The following is a 26,554-nucleotide window of genomic DNA, read 5'->3' on the forward strand; positions in this document are numbered from 1 at the left end:
AGATGGAGGAGATAAAGAAGGCCTTGAACTTCATGTCGGAGGAGCTTTCAACAGTTTCCAGTCAACAAAAGAAAATCATGGGACTGATGGCTGAAGTTCAAGTACTTAAAAAACACAATGCGGAGAAGGAAAAGAAGATTGCTTTCTTGGAAACTCGAGTATCGGACCTGGAACAGTACTCGAGGATGAATGACCTGGTCATTAACGGATTGAAGACAAGACACCAGTCCTATGCTAGGGCAGCCGCAAATGAGACACCCGCCGGGAGTCAACCTACCGCGGCTGAAACGGAGTCACTGGAGCAGCAGGTCGTGGGATACCTGGAGAGCCAGGGCATAGAAGTGGCTAGGAGAGACATTGAGGCCTGCCACACTCTGCCCTCCAAGACGAAAAAGAACGCTATCCCAGCGATAATAATCCGCTTCACAAATAGAAAGAATAAAATTGCGCTCCTGCGACAAGGAAAGAATCTAAAGGGGACCAAGGTGTACATCAATGAACACCTCACAAAGAAGAACGCGGACATCGCCAAAAGAGCACGCACGCTGAGTATGCAAAATAAACTCGAGTGGACCTGGACCTGGAACTGTAAAGTTTTTATTAAACAGAATGGCTCGACACCAGAGGAACAAAAAGTCAGCGTTATCCGTGACATCAGCGAACTCGACAAGTTTGAGGAGGAGGAGGACTGATCAGATCGATGGAGGTAGGATGCACGCATGCTATTGCTAAAGGCAGGCCTACTCACTGATATGCGAGCTACAAACAATAACAACACGAATGACAAACGGCCCTACTTCTTCTTATTATTTTTTTCCTTACTACTGATGCATAGAGTTCGTATGGATTGGATTGGATTATTCCGTTATGCGCAAGCGGCGCTGTTCGCCTGCTTTCTGGAGTTGGTGCTACCAGCAATAACTGACAGACGGCCTGATTTTTTAATTTTTATCTCTTACTTTTTAATATACAGACCTCTGTTTTGCACGTCTTTTTTTCTTTTCTCTTTGAATCATACTTTTTTGTATAGAGTTCGTCATGACACGGCGTTTGGTTTTGGAGTCTACATCGAAACAGGAATATCCCCTATTCTATTTATAATACTGTTTGAAACAGGACTATCCCCTATTCTATTTATAATACTGTTTGTTTTCTCGAGTCTTGCTATACTGTGGAAAGAACATTACAAACATGACAAGCCTTGATACAAGTCAATTGTCTCCCGGTGGAGACAACGAACATTCATGGAGTGATTATGAAACACTAGGGCTGAAAATGTTTGAATATACTGAACATAAACTACATGACATGGATAGTGATATCGACCCAGAAAACAATTTTTACAATACTACACACAACCACTGTGAATATTACACTGAAGAACTGTTCAAAGGGAAGGATATTGAAGGAGCAGTATCAATAATCCATTTCAATTGCAGGAGTATGAATGCAAATTTTTCAAAGATAAAGCAGTGTTTAACACAACTGGGAAAGAAATTCACAGCAATAGCAATCTCTGAGACCTGGCTTGAGGATGAACAGTATATTTTATATAAATTAGAGGGATATGAGATATTCTTTAATAATAGGACTCATAGAAAGGGTGGGGGCGTTGCATTATATATTGATAAAAGCTTTAAAGTTAAACATGTAAGTAAAATGTCAATGGTAGTAGAAAATATCATGGAATGTGTTACCGTAGAAATCGAAAACAAAAACTCAAAAAATACACTGATAAGTTGTGTCTATAGAACACCAGGGTCTTGCATTGATACATTTAGAGATGTACTAATGGAGATGTATGATAAAATAACTAATAAGAAAATGGTATATGTCTGTGGAGACACCAATATAGATTTGCTTTCTGAGAATAATACAACCACAGATTTTATTAACTCCATGTACAGTATGAGCTTGTATCCCACCATCACAAGACCTACTAGAATAACAACGCATAGTGCTACACTCATTGATAATATATTTACTAACGTTATTGATAAGAAAATAATAAGTGGAATAATTATGAATGATGCAACTGACCACCTGCCAGTCTTTGCGGTCACTAGGGGCGGAATCAGGACCAACAAGGACACAAAAACTCAAATATTAAGTAGAATAAAAACACAAAAGACAGTTGAGTCCTTTAAAAGAGAGTTAAAGAACCAGGACTGGAATAACGTTTACATTGAGGATGTGAATGACTCATATTATACTTTTTTGTCCATATTAACTGCTCTCTATGATAAGAACTGTCCTCTAGTGAAGAAAACTGTCAAGCAGAAATTTGGTGGGAAACCATGGATAACTAAGGGAATACAAAAAGCATGTAAGAAGAAAAATAAACTATATAAAGAATTCCTAAAAAAGAGGACAGTAGAAGCAGAAATCAAGTATAAGATATATAAAAATAAACTGATACGAATAATGAGAAGCAGTAAAAGGGACTATTACAGTAAAATATTGGATGAAAATAAGAGTAATATTAGAAATACATGGAAGGTACTTAATCAAATTATAAAAAAGGGCGATGGGAAAATAGAATACCCAAATTATTTTCGGACAATGAATAACACAACTATTAATGAAATGAATTTAGTGGCAGATGAATTCAATGATTTTTTTGTTAAGGTTGGTCCTGGTTTGGCAAGGAAGATCCCAAAGACTGGCAATAAAAATACTGTGGAGAGCCAAACCATAAAGGTGTCAAACTCTATGTTTTTAAAAGGAACAGATGAAAAAGAAATAATTGACATTGTCAATAAGTGTAAGGCTAAGACGTCTACAGACAATGACGGATTTGACATGGCATTAGTCAAAAGCATTATTGAATATGTGGCGAAACCTCTAGCATACATTTGTAATCAATCATTAAAAAAAGGAATATTCCCAAACAAGATGAAGATAGCAAAAGTTGTGCCGATATTTAAGACCGGAGACAAACACGAACTCACAAATTACAGACCAGTTTCACTCCTCCCACAGTTTTCCAAGATTTTGGAGAAAGTGTTTTATAAGAGGCTAGAAGAATTCATCACTAAACACAAAGTATTATGTGAACAACAATATGGTTTTAGGGCAAATAGGACAACATCTCATGCACTAGTGGAATTTGTTGAGACAGTAACTACGGCACTAGAAAATAAAGATTATGCAATAGGAGTTTTTCTTGATCTTAGTAAAGCATTTGATACGGTACATTATGACTTATTATTATATAAATTAGAAAAATATGGAATTAGAGGATTAGCCCTCTCCTGGGTAAGTAGTTATTTGCAAAACAGAAAACAGTATGTAAATAAATAATTATAAATCTCAATTATTAGATGTGGAATGTGGGGTTCCTCAGGGTTCCGTGTTGGGTCCATTGCTCTTCATCTTGTATGTAAATGATATGTGTGAGGTTTCAAAACTAATGAAAACAATAATATTTGCAGATGATACTAATTTGATCTGTAGTGGAGATAACCTGGAACAACTTCTGGAGACTGTGGAACAGGAACTAAAAAGGTTAAAGAGTTGGTTTGATTTTAATAAATTGACACTAAATTTAAGTAAAACTAAATACATAATATTTGGAAATCGTATAACTAATACAAATAAAAAACTTACAATAAACAAAATGGAAATTGAACAAGTGGATGAAGTCAAATTCCTTGGAGTAATAATAGATAATAAAGTATGTTGGAAGCCTCATATAAATTATATAAAAACTAAAATAGCCAAATCAATAGCAATACTATATAAAGTCAAAGATTTCTTAAATAAAAGTTCACTATATATGCTATACAATTATTTTATACTGCCATACATAACATACTGTGTGGAAGTGTGGGGAAACACATATAAAACAAATACTAAATCAATATTTATCCTCCAAAAAAGAGCAATACGAATTGTAAATAAAACTGCCTACAGAGAACCAACAAACCAACTCTTTATCAATTTAAAAGCATTAAAATTCAAAGATCTGGTTGACATGAAAACAGTCCAATTAACGTATAAAGCACAAAACAAATTATTACCAAACAACATCCAGAGGTTGTTCCAGAAGAGAGCGAGTCATTATGATCTGAGAGGGGTATGTATGTTTAATCAGCCGTTAGTGAGGACCAATGCTAAATACCACTGTGTTTCAGTGAAAGGGGTTATCCTGTGGAACAAATGCAGGGATGAATTGAAACGATGTGAAACATGGAATAAGTTTAAAAAAATGTTTAAAAAAGATATAATAAACATATATATAGGATAGAATAGCTGGGTACAGTGTGTACGCATATGATTTTGTGAGTGTATAAATGTATGTCCTCAAGGGTCAACCTTGACCCTTGACTGTCTTGTATACAGTATATGCTTGACTATTTATTTTATGTTATTTTTTTTTGATACACAAAGAAGGGGTAGGACCCGATAAGTTTTTAACTAAACTTCTTCCTATCCCTTTTTCGAACAAAACTATAAGGATATTAGATATACCTTGTTTTATTTTTTGTTTTATTATTATTTTAAATCTAGTTCTTCCTTTATTTCCATTGCCTGTTATTTTATGTTTTAATATGTTCGAAATAAATAAATAAATGAAAAAAATGAAAAAATAGGCGCCGTGTATTGGCTGCATAGTGCAGTAACTGCAGTTCAACTCAAACAAGGTGTCAGACGAGCTAATTATACACAATGTGAGTCATGGCGTCCTCCGCAAAAATTATGTCCATGCACTTTTTACGTCCTGACGGTCAGAGTTATTCATGGCCTAATAATGCACATCCATCCTTGAAATTAAAATGTTTTAGAACCACTGGCATATGTACAGTATGCAGCACAACACAGCACAGAAGAGGGTAGCAATATTAAGGCTAGACTTTGCTGCACCCTGACTCTCCCTGTAGCTCATCTCAAATCTTGACCACTTCTGCTTGTCAGCATTAAAAAGGAACGCCAGTTTCGTCAAGGCCATATCAATTCCATGTGTCATGCAAATAGGAGATTTTGCCCTGGCAAGTTTTCCATTGTTTAGTCCATTGTTATGGGCTAGTGTGCAAGTAGAAGAATGTTTTGTTGCAAGGACGTTTTTTTTGTGTGTTGTTTTTCCCCAGCAAAAATATTCTGAAAAAAAATAAAAAAGTGGTGGGACAAAGCAGCGGACAATCATAGATCAAAAAGTGTCAAGACAGGGACATAGTCGGACACAGTCCGGATTACAGTTCACTGAAATGAAAAGTCCTCAACAAACTCCACAAAGGCACTCCAAGCCAGGACAAAGTTTTTTTGGGCTCTGTCCACTCTATACCTGAGCTTCTCCAGAGGCAGGAATGATAGAACTTCTTTTAGCCATTGTTGAAAGGAAGGTGCCTTATCCGACATCCAATTAAGGAGGATTAGTCTACGGGCTAATAGGGATGCAAATGCCAAAGCATTTGCTTGTGGAGATGTGAGTGTACAGTTTGGGGGAACTATGCCAAAAATGGCGGTGTGGAAAGAAGGTGTCACCACTGTTCCACACATATGAGAGAATACATCAAATATCTGCTTCCAGTAGGTAGTGAGGGAAGGACCCTAAGGTGGTTTTTACACGAGAACGGTGTTCATAAGAAACGGCAAAATAAAGTATCGTTTGCTGGGGTCCGTTTAGACGAGAATGGTGTTTTCAGGAGGTGAAAACGCAACAAAGTGAAACCACCTCCCAGAGTGGAAATCTTTGAGAACGCCGTTTTATCCCTTCTCCGTGTAAACAGGCAAAACAGTGAATCCGCAAAACTTATGACATCGTGGCTCACGTTGGCTCGCAGCGCATATATTATTACATTGATGCAGAGCCATATAATTATGATATAATGGAGTTCCTGATCAAGCCTCCCTCCTCGCCTACAAAGCGCTGCTCATCAGCGATGGAGGTGAATGTAAAACCATGATGTAAATAAAATGCCTTAATTGTGATAGGTGGCAGCCGCTGCAGCAGCGTTTATGTAGCCTAATGTATTATAAAATATATAACCATCCCGTGGCGCGCTCTGCCTGCATGCTCTGGGCTGTCTGTCAGCCTGTCTGTCACCTCCATGCGTTATAGAAAGCAGACAGCGAGCGACCGCCACAACCACGTTGTGTTCTGATTTGTTATAGATTTGTAATGTTCTATTATTTTCTATACTAACTATTCTCCAACACATTTCCCAATGGAAATGGAGAAATATACGGTATTGTTTACTGTCGTGTCTCTTTAGTTTCTAGAGAGACTAAATGGTCACAGATCAATATTATTAACATTATTTTTTTTAACATCAAATATTCAGCTATAATGTAACATTAATGTTGAATAGCAAAACCCCGATAGGGTTGCGTGAAGGGGGAGCTGGCTCTTCTTCTTGTACGTAATGTGGGTGACTGGTCTATTTGGCAGCGCGTTACCGCCACCTAGCGATACTATAGCGTTTTCATAAAGTGTGCGTTCTCATGTAAAGGGTCAATAAAAAATGAGAACGCAAGGGGACTTTGCCGTTTTATCTGGAGACCATCGTCGTCTGAAAGGGGCCTAAGGCACCAACTTGCTCATCTGGAAAAGTGAGGGATTCAGTGTCTTGCTCAAGGACACGTGGACATGCAGTCAGGACAAACCAGGGATCGAACGAGGAACCTTCCAATTCCAAGTCGGCAGCTCTACCTCCTAAACCACCGGCCGCGTAGTTTCAATTTTCTATTAACTTTGGTTAAGCTAACTATATGTAATTTTACTGTGGTTCAACTCAAGATCAACTCTTACTCTGTGTAAAGTAATGTGATAGTAGTAGTTTGCAAATTAGACTTTCAGCGTTAGCTTCCCCAGCACTGTTAATGATTAATTATGTGTTTTGTGTTGTGCAGAAGTGCGTGAAACAACTAAGATTTGTGAGGCATTTCTGATTTAACAGTTTGACGGCCGCTAATATTGTTTAATCCAGGGTTCAACCGCTCGTAATACGACATTCCCGCTATTTGTTTAATGCATTTCATTCGCTGTTTTAAAATAATTAAAAAGAAACAGCGGATTTATCCGGGAGCTGATGACGAGGCCGTCGCGTTATGATGACAAAACCGGAAATCAAGTCATCATCTGGGCTGCTAGGGCTTCTGGGAAATTGAGCCCAATGCAAGTGAACGGGGGTTTGTTTGGACTACAACTTGCTCTGCACTGTGGTTTCGTTTCGCATTGTCATGGCCGCTGGCTCGTCTCATCATAACAAACCATCGAACCATTTTTCGCCGGATTTTCGTGGTTGAAAGCTGCAAATACTTCAGCGTATGCTCCAAAGGTAATAAAACAATCTCGGCAGCGTAGAATATTTGATTAAAATGCGGGTAAAGCGTTTTATGGACTGAGAGCCTGCCATCGCGCAAAATCCAGATTTTCACCAGAGGAGAAAAACTATTTTCTTCCCCAAAATGAGTTAATAATAATAATAATATTGAAATCGACATGTAAATATGAAAGAAATGTAGCTAGGTGTAATGTTAGAGACCACAGAAGTGAACCTTTCAAGCCTGTTTTCTCAACTCGCTGTTTTCTGCAAGACATTACTCTATAAGCCATATCTCCAAAACTGGTGGGTCAAACTGAACAACCAATATGTCAATTTGAAGCTATGATTCCCTGCTTTCATATGACATGAAAAAATAAAATTCAATGGCAGTCCCTCAGTCAAATTTGGTCACAGCTGAAAGGAAAACAGGAAAGAAAGAACAGAGAGCAAGGAAATTGAAATAGAATGCAGGACAGAACGTGAACTGGAGTTGAACCCATACCATTTGATGACATTTAGCCTCGTAGACCAAAGAGAGTATTTTGTTTTCATTGGACAGGATTTTGTCCACAATTCCATGCTGTATTGATGTTGGTACCATTAGGAGTGACCACAGGCCTTGATGAAAATAATTATTCTAATTGTGTAGACATCTGCATGTCTTTACCAATTTTGACCTGAGATCAGATTCTAAAAATGTCTTCTACATCCTGACAGTTTTCTGAAAAAGCTATGTTTCTATGTCAGTCGTTCTTCGATTTTTCAAAAATAGCAGACCTACAAGCTCGTAGCGCGCCACTCGGTGGCGCGCTATGAGCTTGTAGATCTGCTATTTTTCAATAGCTAAAGCATAACATAATGCTAACACCAAAAGGGGTTCCCGCCCAAAATGGGTAATGCAGATGTTTAACAATAATGTAACTCTTGAGAGCGTAAAATGAAACCAAATGTTACGGGTCCATTTGGTTTCATTTTACGCTCTCAAGAGTTAAAGATCTACAGTATAAGGGTCCATTTGGTTACCAACATCATCTGGGGACCACCTGGAACCCTCTCAAGGACCACTGGCGGTCCCCGGACCACTAGTTGAAAACCACTGGTTTAGGTAAACAGGTGGGCATGTGGGTGGTGGATTCATTTTACACTCCTCTCAAGGGTCCATTTGGTTACCAACTCTCCGTCATTTAGCTGGGGACCACCTGGAAGTTGAACCCCCTCAAGGACCACTGGTTGAAAACCTCTGGTGCAGAGGGTAATACTAAAATAGTAAACCTATTTTAATTTTTTAGGGGGCGACTGTGGCTGATCCATGGGTCGGCGGTTCGAATCCCAGCTCCTCCTGTCTACATGTCGAAGTGTCCTTGGGCAAGACACTGAACCCCAAATTGCTCCCGATGTGCTGGTTGGTACCTTGCATGGCTTCCGCCGCAATCGCTGTATGAATGGGTGAATGTAATGCACAATCTATGTAAAGCGCCTTGAATAAAGGCGCTTTATAAATGCACCATTTACCATTTAAACCTCGACTGTTACTATGAATAGTATCCGGCAACACCAGGTTGGAATAATGAAGTGAAGTTAGTTATCTGTGTCCCGGGGGGTGGGGGGGTTGATCAGATTAAACACACGCTGGGATTTTCCATCCTCTTGTTTGGTTTGGTGTGTAACCTTTATAAGTGTTTAGCGGAACCATCTGTCACCATTTACTGTTACAGACAGTATACAGACACATGTTAACACGAGCACACACTCACACTCGCACTCACTCACGCACGTACGCACGCGTACGCACGCACACACACACACACCAGCACAGGCAAGAGCTTATCTAGCACACACGTGACTAGACATATATGTACTCACACAGACACAAACACAAAGTGTGTTTGTTCACACATGTCACTGTCGGAGGACACCACTCTTGGCACAAGCATGCTTGGCACCACTCTGGAAGACAGTGGGGATGACACGCACGCACGCACGCACGCACGCACGCACGCACGCACGCACGCACGCACGCACGCACGCACGCACGCACGCACGCACATGCTTTAGAAACGCCAGCTGTACAATAGTTATCCTAGATGTTTTTTGTTGCTGTTGTTTTTATTGTTAAGGGTTGCCATTGAATTTAAGTGACACACTTCATTCATTATTTAACTGTTTGAGATGAATGTGTCGAGTGTTCCTGTGAGCTTTTTATTAGCCTAATTGCGCACGCACGCACGCACGCACGCACGCACGCACGCACGCACGCACGCACGCACGCACGCACGCACGCACACACACACACACACACACACACACACTACTCTATGTTAGTATGGCTAGTCTGCTCTATTACAAATGTCCCTTTATTATTATTATAATACTAATAATCCTGGAGTGCTGTGTTCCGGGAGGTTTACTGCCATTGACGTTAATGGTGGTGATTTAGTTGACAGTTTCATGCTTTCTCTGTCCCTCGCAGTGTGTAGAGTCTGATGGATGAGGTGACCTGCAGCACTGTTTTCATTTTAGTTAACCAATTCAGGACGGGAACCCCTTTTGGTGTTTTAAGGATCATGTTATACCACACTACAAGCTTGTAGGTCTGCTATTTTTGAAACATCGTGAAAATGTGGCGCAAAATCTTATATATTCGTTCAGAGCGAACGTTTTTTAAGTCAAATCTTTGCTTTTGGTGAGGTTCCTGGAACAATATATTTTCAGATGGTCAATCGGTGGTCAATTTCAAGTTTTGGGGGGTCCTTGACATGAAATAGTTTGAGAACCACTGACATAGAAACATAGGTTTTTCAGAAAACTGTCTTAGATTTAGACGACATTTTGTAGAATCTGGTCTCAGATCTAAATGGGTTAAATGAAAACAGCGTAAAACCCGATTCATAGTTTGTCACGTGACGGCGGCGCGTGCCGCAAATAGCTGACCTACAAGCTCACAAAGCAGTATGGATGCCACGGGTTGTGAGCTTGTATGTCTGCTATTTTCTTTGCGTGGCGCCGTCATGGGATGGAGCATAGATTATAGGACAGATATGCACAGTTGCACACACACATGCACACATGCACACACACGCACGCACTCATGCACGCACGCACGCGAGCACACACACACACACACACACACACACACACACACACACACACACACACACACACACACACACACACGTTACTGACAATATAATTCAACACAATTCATCCAATAATTTGTGAACTCTCCTCTATCTGGCTGTAATCTGATTCACTGGGTCTGTTTTGTGTCCCAGAGAGGTTTTAATACAGGACATTACATTGGTGTTAATAGTGTTTGCATGTTGCTTCCTACACACACACACACACACAAGATTTCATCTTCAACACCTAGGGCCCTATTTTCGCCTGTGCCTATTGAGTACTATAGACGAATAACAGTTTAAGTCCACACTAATTATCCATAATGTATAAATGATGGCGTGTGTATGTATATTCACAAAGACACTGAATATGTTACTCGTACTGACTTACAGCATGATGAAATTGAAACTGTGTGGGTTGAATTAATTTTCAAAAAGGCTAAATCAGTATTAGTGGGCACCGTCTACAGACCGCCTGACCAACATGGGTTCTATGATATACTTGAGGGGTGCTTAGCTGAGGAGGAATGTGTAGAGAAAATCCTGATTGGCGACTACAATACAGACATGCAACGTAAGGAAGCACCTGTGTTTAAGTCATTCAGTAAGTTCTGTGATCTACATAGTGTCAGTCAGCTAATTACCCAACCCACTAGAGTGTGTGATTCTACTCAAACTGTCATTGATCTCATTCTGTCCTCGGACAAATCCAGAATCTCCAAGAAAGGGGTTATTGTATGTGGGCTTAGTGATCATTTTATGATATTCTGTACCCGCAAAACAGTCATATCAAGGGACCTCAAAACCTACTCTAGTGAGGTTTTTAACCAAGTATTGGAGAGTCTGGATTGGTCCGATGAGCTTAAAAGCACACTTGTCGAAGAAGCTTGGCTTGGCTTCAAAACCAAATTTACATCAGTACTGAACAACATGGCTCCTTTGAGAACCACCAGGGGCAAAACCCGCTCGGAACCATGGATGAATTCGGACATACTGGCTGCAATGAAAGCCAGAGACAAAAAATGCTCTGATTTTCTAAAATGCAAGTCAAAGCTAGCCAAGCGCTTCGACAGTGTTCGCCAAGCTTGTTTGAACAACCTAAATACACAACGAATCAAGCTACGAAACAGTGTAACTGCCATGACCAAATCAGCTAAAAGTAACTTCATTAATGATAAAGCTCAGGAAAACAAAAACAATCCTCATGAGCTCTGGAAGCTACTAAACAATCAACTAAGCTATGGTCAGAAACTAAAAACCAGATTTTCGAACATAAACATAAAATCGGACAACACTCTCATCACTGACAACCTTGATGTGGCCAACTACTTGAATATCTTCTTTACAAACATAGCAACAACTCTGGTTAACAAACTGCCCTCCCACTCTGGGCTCTTTGGTGTAGAGCACATTACAACCTTCTACAGAAACCTAGGTGTTTGTAAAGACGATTTTAAACTAGTTATGGTAACAACTGATGAGGTAATTAAGAAACTGAGTGCCCTCCAACCCCACAAGGCCACAGGCCATGACAACATTCCCTCCAAATTTCTCAGAGACTCAGCCATCTCTATAGCTCCAATCATCACCCACATAGTAAACCTCTCCATCAAACAGGGACAGGTCCCCCAAGATTTCAAACTGGCCAAAGTAACCCCCTTGCACAAGAAAGGGAGTAAATTAGACCCCGGCAACTACCGCCCTATTTCTATTCTTAGTTCCATCTCGAAAGTGATGGAAAAAATAGTCTATGAACAGGTTGAAAAGTATCTTGCCACTAATAAATTATTGTACGAGTTCCAATCTGGCTTCAGAACATCCCACTCCACTGACACATGCCTTCTCTATTTGAGCGACCACATCAAACAAGAGGTGGACGCTGGCAAATACTGCGGCATGGTCATGCTGGACCTCCAAAAGGCTTTTGACACCGTGAACCACTCCATACTGGTTAACAAGCTAAAAGCAATTGGTTTCGATAGCACATCAGTGAGCTGGATGCAATCCTACCTGGAGGGGAGAGAACAGATGGTGGAAGTGAACGGAACACTGTCCCCCCCCCTCCCAGTGAGCTGTGGCGTTCCACAAGGAAGCATACTAGGGCCTCTACTGTTCCTAATATATGTAAACGACATGACTTCAGCTTGTGACTGCAACTTGTTCCTGTTCGCAGATGACTCAGCACTGCTGGTCTCGGACAGGGACAGACTGCAGGTTGAAAATGCCCTCAGCTCTGAACTCGGTAGAATCTGCACCTGGCTCGCTGATAACAAACTATCTTTACACCTGGGAAAAACTGAATCCATTCTCTTTGGCTCTATTAGTAATCTCAGCAAGGCAAATGGCTTCTTGGTTAGAGTGGGTGACAATGTTATCACACGTAAAGATGAAATTACCTACCTAGGTTCCATCCTGGAGGCTAATCTTTCCGGTGATAAAATGGCCACCAACGTAATCAAAAAAGTCAACCATAGAACAAGATTCCTCTACAGGATCTCCTCACTGGTCAACAAAAACACCTTGAAGACCTTAACAGGAGCCCTTGTACAGGGATTCTTTGACTATGCATGCACCTCCTGGTACCACAGCACCTCAAAGGCCCTTAAAACCAGGCTCCAGACTTCCCAAAACAAACTGGTCAGGCTCCTACTTGATCTAGCCCCCCGAACCCACCTCACCCCTGCCCACTTCGACAGGCTGGAATGGCTTAGGGTCGACGACAGAGTACAGCATCTTGCAATGGGTCTGGTCCACAAGATTCGATACACCACCAAGATACCCATGTACCTGTCTAGATACTTCCTTAATGTTAACGAAGTCCACACCCACAACACCAGAGGGAGTGCAACGAACCATGTACAACCCAGATTCGGCACAAACAAGGGACTAAATTCTTTTCGCTCCTATGCCACCAAAATGTGGAACGCCCTACCAACTGTCATTAAGACATGCGAATCCCATGACTCCTTCAAAACCGCTCTCAAAGGGCACCTACGGATGGCTGCAATTCGAAACTGGCCCCCGTAAAATCTGAATCCCCCCCCCGCCCCCCCCTTTTTTTCCCCTCACTGTATATATCTCTTTTCCCTTTTTACCTCCTTTATGATGAATTCCTGTTCTGTCTATAGAAGTGTCTATTTGTACGTCTCTAAATGTTTTGATGATTTGAACATGGTGGACCCTATTGGAAACAAGTGTAATGCTTAATTGGGTCGTCCACTCACAGTTAACAGCCTTTGTATTGAGTTTGTGCTTGAAATGTACTGTAATTCTGCAAACTGTTAATAAATTCTTCAATCAATCAATCAATCAATGGATAAGGGGTCAGGACAACTATAGCCTTTTCGTGGAGGGGTCAGAATAAAATTTGGACTTAAACTGTTATTCGTCTTATTAACCCTTATCCCTATACACTTCTTAGCCTTTTTGTTGTATTTATTTTGAAAAACATTTAAAAATACTTCAAATAGCCGAGCTACATCGACACATTGTGAGCTTGTATCGGCTTTTTCAACTATTAGAAGAAAAAAAACATTCAAAATTAAAAAGAAATAGGAATAGAAATAGGGCCCCTACCTAGTGTGACATAGATTAATCGTTTACCCGCCAGGAACATAGGAATATTAACACGTAGAATCTTGTAGCCTGCCACAAATGGAAAAGCCGTTTTAACAGCGATGTATTCATTAATGCATGTTTTAATACGATCGTATCGAAATCTACCGTCCGTTAGCTTTGTTATGCTTCTGACACAATGGGCGCGGCCATTTTGAAAATGCGCGCGCATCCACTAACATTGCCGGCTCTGTTTTCAGACGGCTTTATCTCACAGAAGCGACATTGCAGAGGACGCTTTGTCCCAGACAAGCGTTTTCAACGGCCTGTAGCAGGCGCTGTGATACTCGCGGTCCACTTTTTCCACCACCGACCGAGAGAACGAGCACCAGCTTCGTCAACACACACGGAATGGTTTCATAGTAAAATGCGATACGGATATTTGGCTCTTCAAAGTAAGTGTCACGCGTGATTAAACCATGGCAATACGCAATCGAGGGATTAATTAATGGCGGCAGGCTAAGAGTTAACTATACGAAGATGCCCCACAAGATGCACTGTTGTTTTTGGCAGCAAATGTATAGATTTTAGTCTCTTGCAGTTTTCATTTCGTTTTAGTCACATTTTAGTCACCTGCAGAATGTTTTAGTGTTAGTCTAGTTTTAGTCGACTAAATATCATACGATTTCAGTCGACTAAATCTACAGTTGATTTAGTCAAAATGTATTTTGGCGGGCCTTGATGCCGTCGCAATGACTTTTTTTCCCACTTGCTGAAAATAGCCGATCTACAAGCTCACAACGCGTCGCGAGCTTGTGGATCTGCTATTTTCAGCATGCAACCAAGTGTAAAATGACTTATAGTTGTCCCCTACTATACTAGTCCCTTCCTAACATTTTAGTCAACATTTTCAGTCGACAAACATTTTTCGTCTTACTTTTAGTCGACGAAAACAACACTGCGCTGCAGTGTGACGTGTTGTGAGCAAAGTACTGTACTGTATATACTGTACTTCAGGCATTGCTGCTGTTCTGGGTCCCGGGAAAGGAGTTGAGGTCCAGACCGTTTGGAGACTAGCCCAGTAGCCCAGTCAACTCACATGTCACAGTCACAGAGAGAGCTCTCGTGAATATCTAACGAGGATAGAAAGACGATTTGAGGCTGACCGTCAGTTTTAAACTGTGTGTCTCGTGCTGCGCCAGACCTGTCATGAGCCATCATCTTTGATCTACACTCTGAGCTACACTCGATATAGGATTTTGGCTGCATTCTGCTTCAAAATGTCTTTAGCCGCACTGCCAAGAGGCTGATTCTGAACAGCTCTTTGCCTCACGTTGAAGTTATGGTGACTGTGTGTGTGTGTGTGTGTGTGTGTGTGTGTGTGTGTGTGTGTGTGTGTGTGTGTGTGTGTGTGTGTGTGTGTGTGTGTGTGTGTGTGTGTGTGTGTGTGTGTGTGTGTGTGTGTGTGTGTGTGTGTGTGTGTGTGTGTGTGTGTGTGTGTGTGTGTGTGTGTGTGTGTGTGTGTGTGTGTGTGTGTGTGAGGCTGGCATTGTAATTGTGCCCAGCATGCATTTCATTCACATCACACTCACTTGTTAATCAAACTAAACGATTTAATCAATGATTATAATTATTAATTGATCATTTAGTTATGGGGCGTGTCATAGGCGTACATTTTCCACATATTTCAGAATCTTTGAAAAATCACGAAAGCATCACAGTACAAAAGCACGTTTCTTAATTTTCCTATTAATCAAAAAGTAATCAATATAATTATTGCTAAGGAAATAATCATAGATGCTCATGTTCTCCTGGCTGTTTATTATTCTGTCCAAAAATAGAAGAGGAGAACTTTGGAATTGCTTGTCTTGCAAATGGGAATGTATCCCCCTTACCCGAATCCAGGTTGTGTAGTACAGTGGTAACCAACCTTTTCAAGCCCGCAAGAGCCAATGTGTAAGCCGAGATCTACCACAACCAATATGTTCCAAAAGAACACCACGCGTATGACGTCATATTTAATTTTGCAATTTCTGACAGGCTCAATCTATCTGCATAATACATCCACACAAAGGCTAGGAGCCAGCCTGGTAAACCCCTCCTCACCCTTGAAATCATTTTATCCCCGCTGAGAAAATGAAAATGTTTTCAAGGGGGAGGGCTTTACCATGCAGGCTACGTTGCCTCCTCTCCCAATAGAGCGTCGCAGCCCCGCCCCCTTTCATGACGACGCCAGGCCCAGGAAATAATTCCCAATACATTTTCCCCATAGACATTTCGAAAAGTATTTATTTAAAGACCTTATAAGCGTCGTACAAAGCCAACTCGAGTTGTGACAAATCATGACAACAAACACAATATTTTGGACCAAACAAACAATTACAAAGAATAAAAACAACAAAAAAAGGGTTGTAACCTGCCGTTTTTTTTCTTCTTTCTAATTCTTTGTTTGGCCCAAAACATTGTGTTTGTTGTCATGATGTGTCACAACTCGAGTTGGCTTTGTCCGCAGTGTAAACGTCTTTAAATAAATAGAAAAATTAACGGGGAATTCTTTTCCGGGTCTCTTGAGGGGGCGGGACTGCGACGCTCTAGAGACAAAGCTGTTTTTTAAGATGTTTTGGGGTTTTTTTCTGCCTTTATTGATAGATATTGATAAATTACAGTAGTCTGACAGATAATGGGGAGAGAGATGTATGGGGAGTGCGTTTGCGGCATGTTTTTCCTGGCAGCAGGGATATTCACGTTGACGTGCAGTTTAACCCATTTAGTGGTGCTCAATATTTCATGTCAAGGACCCCAAAAATGATATGTAATTGACCACCGACCCCCATCTGAAAATATGTTGTTCCAGCGACACCCCCAGAAGCTGAGTTAAAAACGTTGAAAGAATATATTCAAAGATTTGCGACACATTTTCACGATTTTTCAAAAATAGCAGATCTACAAGCTCGTAGCGCGGCACTCAGATCTGCTAATTTTTTTTCAATAGCTAAAGTATAACATAATGCTTAAAACACCAAAAGGGGGTTCCCGTCCTGAATTTAATATGAGTTAACAAGTTTGCACTACAACACCTGTAATATAATCGAAACAGGAGACCACAATTCATACTATGTTGTGTGTCATCATCATCATCTTAGAAGAAGGGGGGGGGGGGGCTAAAACAATCATTGTGGGGTCCTAAACAAATATTTCCTTTTTCAGTGGGGCGAGACGAGGCTGCCTATTTTCCCTCACATTCCTGTGGGGGAAAAAAAAGCTCTGTAGCCCCCCCCCCCCCCCCCCCCCCCCCAAGCCCTGAGAGATAAGACTGGCGTTTGATTATTTAATGTCCCAGAGAATATATTACCGTGAAATTAAGGGAACAGGAAACCATTTCCTGTCTCACTACATCATGCACGCACGTGTTCTTGTTCAACTTGGATTGCATTTCACTGTGAGTGTGAAAAAGCAAAGGACTACTGTAGAAAGGGGAGAGGGGTGGGAACCCCGGTTGGTGTTTTAAGCATTACGTTATACTTTAGCTCAGTGGTTCCCAAGGTGGTGTCCGGGGACCCCCAGGGGTCCTTGAGGGAGTTCCAGGGGGGACCCAGATAAATGATAATTTGGAACCAAATGGACCCTTATGGGTCTGTAACTCAGAGAGTGTACAAATGGACCCTAACGGGCCCATTTGGTTCCATTTGTACACTTGGTTCCATTTGTACACAATGTGGACAATGTGGACAATGTGCCCACATTGTCCACATTGTCCACAATGTGGACAATGTGGGCACATTGTAGACAATGTGGGCACATTGTAGACAATGTGGGCACATTGTCTACAATGTGCCCACATTGTCTACAATGTGGGCACATTGTAGACAATGTGGGCAATGATTGTGGACAATGTGGGCACATTGTAGACAATGTGGGCAATGATTGTGGACAATGTGGGCACATTGTAGACAATGTGCCCACATTGTCCACAATGTGCCCACATTGTCTACAATGTGGGCACATATACAGTATTAATACTGGCAAGCTGTCTGCCACTCAAGGGAAGGTGACAACGAACATAAACTCTGCTTTCTCTCTACGTCGTCCTCAGACGAGCCCTCCATCGGCGTCTCCAGTCATCTCGGTTCTCCATACATCTGGCCAGCTCATTTGTGCTTTCTGCACCAGCATCTTTCTTTAGTACGTCCACGTAGGTCGGTGTGGGACGTCCTCTCGGTCGATGCCCGTGTGTTGGTTCCCACAGTACAAGCTTTTTGGCCGGGAGTTCTTGGTGTCGGTGGCAGTGGCCAGCTAGTCTCATCCTCCTTACTGCTATGTTCTGTTACACTTGGTAATGCCCCTTACAGTGGCCAGCTAGTCTCATCCTCCTTACTGCTATGTTCTGTTACACTTGGTAATGCCCCGTACAGTGGCCAGCTAGTCTCATCCTCCTTACTGCTATGTTCTGTTACACTTGGTAATGCCCCGTACAGTGGCCAGCTAGTCTCATCCTCCTTACTGCTATGTTCTCTGATACACTTGGTAATGCCCCGTACAGTGGCCAGCTAGTCTTATCCTCCTTACTGCTATCTTCTCTGATACACTTGGTAATGCCCCTTACAGTGGCCAGCTAGTCTCATCCTCCTTACTGCTATCTTCTCTGATACACTTGGTAATGCCCCTTACAGTGGCCAGCTAGTCTCATCCTCCTTACTGCTATCTTCTCTGATACACTTGGTAATGCCCCGTACAGTGGCCAGCTAGTCTCATCCTCCTTACTGCTATCTTCTCTGATACACTTGGTAATGCCCCGTACAGTGGCCAGCTAGTCTCATCCTCCTTACTGCTATCTTCTCTGATACACTTGGTAATGCCCCTTACAGTGGCCAGCTAGTCTTATCCTCCTTACTGCTATCTTCTCTGATACACTTGGTAATGCCCCTTACAGTGGCCAGCTAGTCTCATCCTCCTTACTGCTATCTTCTCTGATACACTTGGTAATGCCCCTTACAGTGGCCAGCTAGTCTTATCCTCCTTACTGCTATCTTCTCTGATACACTTGGTAATGCCCCTTACAGTGGCCAGCTAGTCTTATCCTCCTTACTGCTATCTTCTCTGATACACTTGGTAATGCCCCTTACAGTGGCCAGCTAGTCTTATCCTCCTTACTGCTATCTTCTCTGATACACTTGGTAATGCCCCTTACAGACGCTTGTTGGTGATGTGCTCGTCCCTGTTGATGTTCAGTACCACACGTAACATTCTGGTGTAGCACCCGTCCAGGGATTTCTGTAGGGCTTGTGTTAGTGTCCAGCATTCACAGCCATAGAGGAGGACGGGCTTTACTTTATCTTCACTTCAACGATGAGTACCATCTCTGCAGAGTAAATCTGCCTGTTGCTATATATAGTCATTGATGATATGAACATGTGTGGGGGTCAATGGGAGATGGACGGACACTGTTTTTCCTCGGTTCCAGAAATGTTCTCTGTGTTTAGACTTTACAGCATATGGTTTCTGCATGACCCTGGTGATGATGTGAGATCTGATCCTATTTAAAGGAAGGCCTGCAGCCCATTTTTCATTTAAACTGGGAAAGTTCTAGTATGGGGGATAAAACAAATAAAACAATTTATCTTTTTTTTTCCTTCTTTTTTTTGTGTGCATAGACTAGGCTGCTACTACAAATGTGGCCAGCCAAATTGGAGCCACACTGTCTGTGATTTAAATTAGTGGGATGTCTGAAGGGGCCGAGAGACATGCAGTATATTTGACAATGGGCTTTAATGTTTGTGTGTTTAAACGTTATACATCATTTGATGCCGTCAAAACATCTCCTTTCGTACGTTTGCCCTATATGGGGTAGGATGTAAGGATAACATGGTCTAGATGGTTTAGTCACGTACAATACCATATAAGTAAATCCTCTTAAGTGACCCTGAACGGAATCTAAAATAAAGAGTGACGTTCCCCTACCAGCAATGGGGCGGGTTAGCCCTAGTTACAAACTATGCTGCTCCTTTGTCAATTAGACTAGACAGATTATTATGACGTGTTTGAAATTATAATGGGTGTGTTGTAGTGCCTGTTAAATTCATTCACTTGTGCTAATCAGGTGTCATTAAAAAATATAAATAAAAACACCACTGTAATTTAACCGCACACAATTCTTGATTGCACATTTTTGATTCACTGTGAAAATTGGTATAACCATATTGAATTCTGTGACTCCGGGTGTAGTTGTAAATGCTTTACTTTTCACAAAAGGTGACAACAACTTAAAGATGCAGTTGAAGTTTGAGGATTCTCATCTAAGTGTGGTTATAGATAGCATAATCAAACACTTGTGGAACTTAAGATTGTGCCTAAAATAGCCTCAGTGAAAACAACAGAAGGGACAAAAGTTAACTCTATGTGAATGACTGACAGCATAGTTCACATCTCAAGAGCTCGCCTCAATCGTCCAAACACAGACCTGCAGCGCTGGCGCCTTGTCTGCAGAACAGGGGCGTGCACACATAGACATCAAAGGGGGCTTCAGCCCCTGCCCCTGTAAAACAGCTGCCCTTTTCCCAGACCACGAATGCAGCATTTATTTTCATTTTTGGCGAAAGAAATGCAAATGCCTCTCCTTCCCATGCCATATACCGGTACCTGAACTTGGAACGCAGCATTTTGTTTCTAAATCCACACCGCATCTCCAGTAGATAAAGAGTACTGGGTTGCGCCCCAAAAATAGCCGATCTACAAGCTCTCAACGCGTTGTGAGCTTGTAGATCTGCTATTTTTGTCCAAAAGTGCCCTCTTACGGGCACCCCCCTGCCCCTCTTAGCACTCTCTGCACGTGCCTGCTGTAGAACCACGGCAAATCTAGAAGGGGCAACAGCGGCTGACTGTTGGAGTTTTACTACTCTTGGAGTAAGAAAACTCAATCTTCTAGCCAAATGGCAGACCACTCTAATCTGAGCATGTAGCTATGCCGAACACCAGGATTAACAGATTATGTGTAAACTGTCACTCATCCTCTTTATACATGATACTCATTGAGAGTGTGAAAGCTGTATTGGAGTTGAAAAAGTACACCCGTGAGAAGTGAGGGGCGCCAATATATTAAAGTCTAACTCATGTTGATTAGGTGATGTAATGGTGATGTAAAACAAACGGTGCCAACACAAACATTAAACGCCATTAACAATAAAGAGACAATATGACGTAAATGACACACTATGACGTACATTTTCCCTTCATTGTCAATGCGTCGATACAACACAAACATCTACTATATAATGCGCCACGTTCCCAAGTAGGCCGGTGGCCGACTGCAACGGGCACGTACAGGTCTAGTTGAACTAAAGACAAACATTAAACCTGTGTATAGGAGGGGCTGGCGCCCCTCAAAAATGTATGCATGTAATGGAAAGGTTTAAGGCCCCGGGCGGCTGGCGTATAGCCGTCATCTGGACACCTGGGCTGCTAATGCTGTCTGACAGGGTCGCGGGTTCGACTCCTGATCCCAACGACCTTCACTGCGTGTCACTCCCAACCTCTCTCTCTGCTCATTTCCCCTCAGACTACCGTATCTATCAATACAGGCAGAAAAGGCCCAAAAGAAAGATTAGGTTTAGGATTGCGGACTCTATCTGAAAATAGCTGATTTACAAACACAAAAGTGAACTTGTAGAAAAATATATTGTTTTTGTTGGCATTGATCCATACGTACATTTATTCCATGTGATTGCACATACAGTACATTAATCAACATGAAGCCATGTACTATTTTCTTTTTTTAGGAATAAGTGAAATGATAAAGCCCAAGTATTGTGGAAGAGTACTTGCATGTTGAGAGTAATGTAGTGTTTGCTCCCCAATGCTGCACAGAGAACAGGACAAATGGGATAGTTTTCAGCTCATCCAAATATAAACCCTGGATTCAAACTCACATGTGGGAAACTAAACATCTAGCGCTCAGCTCAAAGGGGGATCCCCTCAACATGGCCGAAGGGGATATTAGGCTTTTGGTCTTCAGGCAGGACTATTCTGCTAGCTAGTAAGGGGCCACATGTGTGTGAAAAATATGTATTTTTCATTATCCACTTAATCTGGCTTTGGTCCCCCCCCCCCCCCCCCATCTAAAAATGTTAAAGCATGATATTCCATGTGGATATTTCTACGGTCAGGGAGATAACAGTATTTTAATTTGTCTCAAAAAGGGCAACAGCCCTAAACTAATCCTGTTGTAGAACAGCAGTCTATTTCAAGTTTTTCTTTTTCCTCCTGCATTGCAATTCAGTTAAAATAAATCCAATAAACTCCTAATCTTCCTCAAGCTGGTTGGGAGCAGCTGGTGCCAAAGGAAATTTGATGTTGAATTTGTAGGAATAAATAGCAGCTCCTTGAAGCGACTCCAAAGACAAGAGATTGCATTACGCGTCAACAACACAGAAGTGCCAAAAAATAAACAGGATGCCCCATAACCCCTAACTGCTCCCCACATGGTATGAATGGCACCCACCTGCTCCTAATCGTTAGGATGGGCAAATAGAGAGGAAACATTTCACACTATGTGCAAGTTTGAAGTGTACAGTTACAAAAATGTATATACCAAAGGAGTGCGGACAAAATTACTATTATTATGATTATTACTAGACCTCGCGTGCCCGTCGAGAGCGATGCAACTTGGGAACCTAATAATACCCGTTGTCAACTTGTCATAGCACCCGTTTTAACTATCTGTCTGTGTCCCACATGGAGATCTCCGTATCTGCCTGTGTCTGAAGAGTGCAAAATGACTGTGAAAGTGGTGGTGGTTAAGTAATCAATTTGCAGGTGTGGGGTTGCCATGGCAATCAATATTGGCTGAGGCAGAGGCTGGAAATTGCACAGGTGAGGGGACTTTGGCTCATTAGGCCCACTGGCTCACCAGAGGGTGAGATGCGTCCGACCGACTCGATACCAGGCACTGCACTCCCTGCGGGGGTGTGGAGCGCGTGTGTCGAATTTGAAGACGGTGGGGCAAACGGTTCTCGAGTTACGTGCATTACAACCGTACACACACACACACACGCACACACGCAGACAGAGACATGGCGCATTTATAGTTAGATATCACAGGTAGACGTTTTTTGCAACATGGAAACGATTATAAAAAATAATTACGATTATGAAATAATGGTGATCAGGATTGGATTGGATTATTGTGACAGGCCACAATGATAGGTTGTTGTATTGTGTCTTGTCCTGTCCCAGACTGTGACAGGCCACAATGATAGGTTGTTGTATTGTGTCTTGTCCTGTCCCAGACTGTGACAGGCCACAATGATAGGTTGTTGTATTGTGTCTTGTCCTGTCCCAGACTGTGACAGGCCACAATGATAGGTTGTTGTATTGTGTCTTGTCCTGTCCCAGACTGTGTTGTTGTATTGTGTCTTGTCCTGTCCCAGACTGTGATGATAGGTTGTTGTATTGTGTCTTGTCCTGTCCCAGACTGTGACAGACTTCAGTACATAGTCATACTGTTACTGTAACTGTGTTTAGTGAGTAAATACCCCCCTCCCCCCGAACTGCAAACACAGCCCAGAGGAGCAGAAGTTACAGAAGAACATGTCTGTTTATCTTTCCCCGTCACCTCTTCACCCTGGACATGCCACTGGACATGTGTTGAGTGTGCGTTTACGTGCATTTGTGTGTGTGTGTGTGCGTGTGTGCCCGTCGCTGACTGCACGTGTGCATGCGTGTGTATCTTTCCCTATGCAGACCGACCGGTCTTCCTCTCTTTTTAATTTTCCAACCCTCTCTCTTCCGTTCCGTCTGCCACAGTTGAATTGCTCCCGTCTCAGTTGTCTTATCCACCTAAATCCTACCAACCCCAACCCCAGGTAGACCTTTTCAAATAGGCGACGTAGTATGGTTAAACTGGTTAAAACTGATTTTGATGCTATTGTAACACATTTTGCTGGGGAGTGGGGACTCCCTGGAACCTCCTCAAGGACCCCTGGGGGTCTCCGAACCACTGTACAAAAGCAGCTACACTGACCTTGGCGTTCAAACCTGGAGAAGGGAAGCCAATGTACTGTACGTGAACTCTGTAACATAAATTATGAATCTAATCTATGATGTTATCCTTTCTGTCCCTTATGTCCTCCCGTATAGGCTGTCCTTTCTGCCAAATCGAAGCTACAGTGACAACGGCCGCAGGATACTGGCCAATGAGCAAGAATCACAGGAATCTATGGGACCTCTATGAAGATGTCTTCATGACTACACGGAGAGCACCTGCTGCACCGATGATGTCACACTTAACAATAGCAGTGGTATGATGTTGTTGGCTGGATCTGGACATTTTTTTGTTAAAATGATTTTCAGCTCAAATGGCTGAAACGTTTAGTCGGTGATCTCTGTGATCTCTGGCATGGTTGTTTTATGATGATCTCATTTGGCCATCCACACATCTGTGTGTGTGGCGTTGTTGTAAGCAGACAGGAGGACTAGAGCACAGAAGCTCTTTTATGTTAGGTCTCTACTAGGCCCCAGGCATGCCACAAACCCCTCCCGAAAACAGACCGTTCATTATTTAGGATCTCTGTGGACATGACCTCACAATGCCTGGTCCAAAGAGGACACGTGTTTGTGAAGTGCTTCAATTGGGTGAGGCATGCTGTTGACAGCCAAGAATCCTTGGTATCATTGGTGTGTCCATCTGACACCTGGAAGAAAGTGGCCGTTGCACAATCACATTTCCAATGAACAGGGCCAGTTTGTCGCCTGGATCTCAGAAAGCTAAATTATGTCAACAGACTCACCACTTCATTTTCGTCCTGCTAGGTGGCGGAACATTAAGAACAGCAATGTTGGTCAGTCGGACGGATGGTCTGTATTATTGTCTGCCCAACACTTGATCCCAAATGAGATACCTCAAAAACTACTCATTGGAATGCCATGGAATGTGCACCTTTATATGGTCCCTACAAGATGAATCCTACTGAGTTTGGTCTTGTCTATTGCTACCAGTAGGCCTACTTTATATAGTCCCTACAAGATGAATCCTACTGAGTTTGGTCTTGTCTATTGCTACCATTAGGCCTACTTTCCTCTTCCGCACATGAAATATATAAATCTAATGGGCCACACAACTTTGCTGAGTTAAATCATGTAACACAGAGGATGGACCCTGAAAAGCAGGTTTCTAAGGTTTGGTAATGTCAGTCGCTTCGAACCGACACTCACTTAACTGGTCCAGTTAAGTGTAAGGAGAGGCACTGCCTCTATGGACTGTTGGTGGCATATTTTAAGAAAACAAGGACCTCAGTGAATCAGGTGACAGCAAACATGAAGCCCCGTGTAATCTTACAAATGTATACTAATTTATACATGTCAGTCAGCAGAAGTAAAATGATTTTCACTGTTGCGACATGGCTGTCCAGCAAAGTACACACAAGCGGCACACTAGCAACAACAAAGGGACTTAAGTGTGGTCAGCTACTGTCGCTGTTGGAAGTGTTGCTCAACACACTCGTTGACATCAAGTGTGCGGGAGCGACATCGACAAAAATATAAAGGAAGATATGAAGGCTTGGGGCTAAGAACAGAAAAGTGGCTGACGGCAATACTTTAGTTTTCCACCCATTTCAAGCAGGAATAGAGAGTATGCGCGTGACATCATCATCAAACCCGGAAGTTATGCAGGAATGCCTACTTTCTGGCCTTGACAGCCCATACATCCAAAAAGAAAAGTCATATCTGATTGCATTAAACAACATTAAACAATGTTAAACTCACTTTGCCTGTTGCTTTGCCACTCGATTTGCCACTCGATGTGCCATTCACTTTAAGCATGCGCATACCCTCTATTGTGTGGAGAGAGAAGGGGAATGGAAAAATAAGTTTTAGCCAGCTTACCTTTTTGTTGCAGCTTCATGGCACTGAAAATGGCATGCCTGTCACTGTCACTAGTATGAACGCAACATCAGTCTACTTATACTTTACGTGTGCCATTGTCACATGACCAAAAATAGCTGATCTACAGAAGATCCCAACGTACCACGTCGCACAACTAAGCATAATCGCTAATAGCTCACCGTTTATTTCTACAGTGACTCAAACGTATTTTCTCCCACATTTATATGAGTGAGATCCAGCAGCCAAGGATCGGTGATGTTTTTCTGTGCAGAATGCTTGATTTCATGAAAATTGTGACATAATATAGAATTATAATAAAATATAATGTTCAAATCGATTTGAACAGTGATAGTGTCCTGTCGTGCGAAACCAAATATCTTGATGTTTGCTCTGGTACCCCATGCACCAAGTTTCAAAACTCATGTTACATTGTTTACTAATGACCCATAGGCTATTTACAGGAAGGGGTTACAATAAAACACAAAAATATGAAAGATTGGAGATACGTTGACAAGTACACTGCAGAGGTGGTGTTATGGCTGCAGGTCTTATTGTGTAATTAATTAATTTCAACAGGGCTGTTTAAGCTCGGTCTATCGGTAAAACTTTGTCTACAACGACTTTAGAGACATTGTACTGTATGTCTTCAGTCAAGCCTTAGCCAATACCAGTTAAACACGGGTGTGAAAAACTCAGTGGCCTTCTTTTCATGAAACTTCATCTTGTCAATGAATT

General features: G+C 42.0%; 1 protein-coding gene across 1 annotated transcript in view; it reads left to right on the forward strand.

Moving 5' to 3' along the window:
• The window catches only part of LOC306939815 (5-hydroxytryptamine receptor 4), a gene marked incomplete at its 3' end in the record, with an annotated part of 41,103 nt that extends 16,936 nt beyond the window's left edge, over nt 1-24,167 (forward strand). The window contains exon 6 of the mRNA XM_079524540.1: nt 24,074-24,167. Within this exon, the coding sequence (XP_079380666.1) occupies nt 24,074-24,167 (94 nt within the window). The remainder of the gene's footprint in view (nt 1-24,073) is intronic.
• Between the last annotated feature and the right edge of the window lie 2,387 nt (nt 24,168-26,554).

The sequence above is a fragment of the Electrona antarctica genome (genome assembly GCF_951216825.1).
Source record: "Electrona antarctica genome assembly, chromosome: 16".
In the NCBI taxonomy this organism is placed as follows: domain Eukaryota; kingdom Metazoa; phylum Chordata; class Actinopteri; order Myctophiformes; family Myctophidae; genus Electrona; species Electrona antarctica.